Below are 5,072 nucleotides of genomic sequence, written 5' to 3' on the forward strand. Positions count from 1 at the left end.
AACACAAAAGAAGATATTTTGAAGAATGTTGGTAACCTAACAGTTGCTGGTAGCCATTGACTTCCATAGTAGGGAAAAATGCAATGGAAATCAATGGCTACCAGCCACTGTTTGGTTACCAACATTCTTCAAAATATCTCCTTGTTTGTTTTACTACTACCCCTTTAAGGCTCTGACCCTTAAAAATACTGTCATTGGTGTAACAATTAAGAAAGACTTGTTAAGTAATATTTTCAACCTTGAATCAAACCAATTCAATTAATATATTACCACGTGAAGTAAATTTTTAGGTTACGTGACAATATTTAATTAGGTTAATCAGAAATTGTTTGTAATGGACATGAGTAGGTTGATTAATCAACATGCCGGTCACAATACATGTATTATAAAATCAGTTGTATAGTTGTCACTTCATCAACTCAACAACACTAAAAACTGCAGCTTTCTGACTTCTTTGTAAACTGACATGCTGCCTTTGAGGTTCATGTCAAGTAGTCTAAGTAGACGAGAGACTGAACCCACTCCGTCACACCAGAATGTGACTCAGCGTGATGTTAGTCTAATTGAAAAACGCAGAATGCAGCTCACATGAGATCACTATATGAGCTCTTTTACGTTTATTCAAATAAACCTCTTAGTTACTGAAGCAAACACGCTTATAAACAGAAGCAGAACTCGTTGAAAATGAGATTGAGGCTTATAGGTCATAAATCTTCCCTGCATGACACATTAATTGTACCTCCATTTTGGTCCGACTAGGAGGCTGGACTCAGCCTGGACTCAGAGTTTGTGGCAGCCAGCTCTGTTATCTGTTATTGTAATCCTAGGGAGCGTACTGACATTTAGCCAGTCGTGCAATTCTTTTGTTGCTGCCGGGCTGAGTATCTCTCTAGATCTGTAGCTGACCATGTATGATCCTTTTACGGTGAGGTCATATAAACACAGTCTTCCTGTTTGATCTGAACATCGAAATATTGAACATTTTTAGATTTATTATTTAACCTCATCGTAAGTCACCACTGAAATCATGTTTTTGCTTGTCAGCCTGTCATTCCTTCATGCCATTTCGTTATAGATACAACAGAAATTGCACTCCGTTGCTATGGTGATAGGCAGCTAAGTTTTACAGCCTTCCCGAAAGTAGGTGTAATTTAATTTCCAATCGAGATCGTCTAAATCAATATCTCTCTGCTCATATATAGTAATGGAGCTACTAAAGGAGTAATATCCTCTCTTTTTTCAGAAGTGCTGCACATAGATGAAGGAATATAGATTTTACTGTAAATTTATTGTACATTAATATTTTTGTGCATTGATCAATATGTCTCAGTCAATTAGTAAGCAGCTTTTCATATGTGACCCTGGACCACAAAAGCAGTCTTAAGTCGCTGGGGTATATTTGTGGCAATAGCCAAAAAAACATTGTATGGGTCAAAATTATAGATTTTTCTTTTATGCCAAAAAATCGTTAGGATATTAAGTAAAGATCTTGTTCCATGAAGATAGGCCAAATATTGTCCTATCCTAACAAATCATACACCAGTGGAAAGCTTATTTATTCAGCTTTCAGGTGATGCATACATCACAATTTCATAAAATTGAACCTTATGACTGGTTTTGTGGTCCAGGGTCACATATGTAATTAATATAATGTATATATTTAATACCATAACTGTAATACATTATAAAAGTAAATACAATAAAAATAATAACAATAATAATAAACCAATAATTATTATATTATATTATATTATATTATATTATATTATATTATATTATATATATTATATTATATTATATTATATTCTGCTAAATGACTAAATAATAATAATAATAATAATAATATTATATTTAAATATAATATAATAGATAAAGATATAGATCTTCCAGTTTTATGTTTGATGAAATCTGTGTCATAATGTTAAATTTCTCTCTTTGCAGGTGTGAGCAGTGATCTGGACATTTAAAGCAGTGCTTTCAGCACACACACAGAGGCACCATGGCAGGGGCCTCGGTGAAGGTTGCGGTGAGAGTCCGTCCCTTCAACTCTCGTGAGATGAGTAAAGAGTCCAAGTGCATCATCCAGATGTCAGGAAACACAACCAGTAAGTACTCAACTGCACCTGAGCCCCGAAACTTCCATCCGGAACATCCAGCTGTTAAATCACTAAGAATACTCAAAACACTCCCGTTTATAGATCATGACTTTTACTGTGTGTCTTAATGTTGTTTTCGCAGGCGTGTTTTGGGTTTTTATGGACCCTGTCTGAGTGTTTGACCTCATCTGCGCGGATTTCATAAGGGCAGCCTTTTTGAGATGATGTGGGATAATTGTCAACTGATCAGTGAACTGGGGGCGAGTAAGCTCACCAGTAAATCTGATCCGACATTAATTTCATAGTCAGCCATTAATCTAATGTGGCTACAGAAATTGAGAGTTATTAAAGCAGAGAAAAAATAGAGGGATGTTTCAATGAACTTATCACAACTACAGCTGTAATTGCTAGTGATCGATTTTGGTTTGCTGTTTTTGACACGCTGGCAGGGTGAGTGGTCAATTTCAAAGGAACTAATGAGGAGACATCATTTTCTTTGTCAAGGATGTTGTGTTGTAAAGGAACTTAAAATCAAGACATCTTAAATGGTTAGATGAGGTCGAAGATATGTTTATGCATGTGGGTATGTGTGTGTGTGCTTGCATGGTCTCCAATCAAAAATATTAAGTCATACCATATATTGTTGTTGGATAAACAAATGAGAATAATAAAACCACACTGGCATACATAGAGCCAGGGGTCAACTAGCCTATATAATGAAAGTAGATTTTTTTTAACTGAAAGGTACAGCTATGCTCTTAAGACAAATGTATTTTTCATAATTGTGACCCTGGTCCACAAAACCAGTCTTAAGTCGCTGGGGTATATTTGTAGCAATAGCCAAAAATACATTGTATGGGTCAAAATTATCGATTTTTCTTTTATGCCAAAAATCATTGTTCCATGATGTTCCATGAAGATATTTTGTAAATTTCCTACCGTAAATGTATTAAAACTTAATTTTTTATTAGTAATATGCATTGCTAAGAACTTAATTTGGACTACTTTAAAGGCGATTTTCTCAATATTTTGATTTTTTTGCACCCTTAGATTCCAGATTTTCAAATAGTTGTATCTCAGCTAATAATATCTCAGAAAAATGTACACTTATGACTGGTTTTGTGGTCCAGGGTCACAATTGTCAGGTTGGGGCAAGTTGTCACATGTTTTAAAATTTTATATAATTTATATAAGTTTTGATTTGGAGATTAGTTTTGAATATGCTTTTTTATCTGTTTCATTAATTGTTTTGTGTTGAAAATTGTGTACTTTCTTGATGTAAGGTTTACTTTTACACTACTGTTCCAAAGATTGGGACCAAGGCCAAGGCTGCATTTATTTGATCAAAAATACAGGAGTAGTATTACAATTTAAATGAACTGTTTTAGATTTTTATATAATTATATTACAGTGTAAGGTTGATAGGCTATAGCTTGAAAACATGTCCTACTGGATTTCGCCAAAAGGTCAGTGAGTGTTTAATGAACTCTTCCTTTTTCCTGGACAGTAATTGTTTTTGTAGTCAAGACTTTGAAAAAATTAACAGTAGAAAAATTGTTAGAAAAAAAGTGATTAAACTTGCCCTGGTCGCCACTTTATTATTATTTTTTCCTTTTTATCCTATAGTGTGCTCTAGAATGTTAGATGGGTTAAACATATTATGATTTTTTTTCAAAATTGGAATTAGGATATTGCTGTACTTTGCAATTTTTCAATAATGTCATCATGCAGCAGAAGATTTCTTGGTTCTAAACATGTGAATGTGCTCGAAGAATGGAGGGAACTGATGGATGACTGGAGAGAGATTTGATTTCTAATCTGCCTGGCTGGGCGAAGCCATTGGTCAATAATGGATGAGAGCTTGTGAAATATTTAGAGTTTGGCCTAATTTAGCTTTCTCCCTTCCACCTTGTGTTGCTTGAGAAAAACAATGTGTCCACCATCATCTTTGTACCTGAGGTAGTTTTTGATAGTGTTGATATTTACATCAAATATTAAGTCAAAAACTTGAATGGGTCAAAAGAAACTTTACTAAAAAGCAGTGTGCCATTTGTTATACACCTTTGTCTATTTGTAAAAACAAAGTGCACATACAAAAGGGTCCTGATGATGGCAGATGTAATATTACACCACGGTATTGTTGTGCAGGTTAGGCCAAGGGTTTTACGAAGGAGATGCATTGGGACTGGCAAATCTGTAAGCCATGTTGCAGAAGATATTTTTGTTGTAAGGGCACCCAGCTAGTGGTGCATAATGTAAATATGACATAGGGGTGTGCGATATATATCGTCTGCAATAATATTGTAAATGTTGCTTTAACGATGTGCGATTTGACATTATCGAGTATTTTGCAAAAACTATTCAAAACACCTCTACAGAGTGCACGCATATATTACGTGAAGTCTAGACAAGTGCGAGTGTGCATTTAGGTCGCGTTTCCACCAAAGCATTTTTTTCCCGAGGCTAGCGTATTTTTTCCGTTGTTCTAAATGGGAGCGCTGCATTTTTTTAAAAGTATAAATATGAAGAATATCAAAAACCTCAGGAGTCAGCTGTCCACGGTAGTCCTTGAGATACCAGCACAATAACACAATCAGCAAAATCTCATCTAATTATAGTTATCGATAAAATCCCAGAAAATATCACACACCCCTAATATGACATTGTTCTAGACTGATAACAGTGAGGATAAAAGCCTAATACACGCAGTTCTTTTGTTTTAATGGGTGAAGAAGACTGTGAACCTTGAACAATAGAGAAATGAGCCATCAAAAGCAGTAGAAACACTTACTGTCATTGTAAATGGATTGTGCAAGTCAGCCTTCTGTCAGATCTTTAATAGTTAGAGATGAATGTCACTGCTCTAACAATATGTTTAAAAACACATCTGCCATTAACTCAAACAGTAATGGAAAAATATCTATATAATAGTATACAGGGGCGTAGCCATCATTTCAGAAGTGAGGGGGACAGAAA

The 5,072-nt window shown here is 34.9% G+C and overlaps 1 protein-coding gene across 1 annotated transcript in view; it reads left to right on the plus strand.

The window, feature by feature from the left end:
- LOC107733246 (kinesin-like protein KIF1A) overlaps positions 1-5,072 on the plus strand; it is a 65,488-nt gene that overhangs the window by 2,344 nt on the left and 58,072 nt on the right. Inside the window, exon 2 of the mRNA XM_016544805.1 lies at positions 1,942-2,105. Within this exon, the coding sequence (XP_016400291.1) occupies positions 2,000-2,105 (106 nt within the window). The 5' untranslated portion in view covers positions 1,942-1,999. The remainder of the gene's footprint in view (positions 1-1,941; positions 2,106-5,072) is intronic.

Source organism: Sinocyclocheilus rhinocerous, unplaced genomic scaffold (assembly GCF_001515625.1).
Source record: "Sinocyclocheilus rhinocerous isolate Xijiao unplaced genomic scaffold, SAMN03320098_v1.1 scaffold2867, whole genome shotgun sequence".
NCBI classification, from domain to species: domain Eukaryota; kingdom Metazoa; phylum Chordata; class Actinopteri; order Cypriniformes; family Cyprinidae; genus Sinocyclocheilus; species Sinocyclocheilus rhinocerous.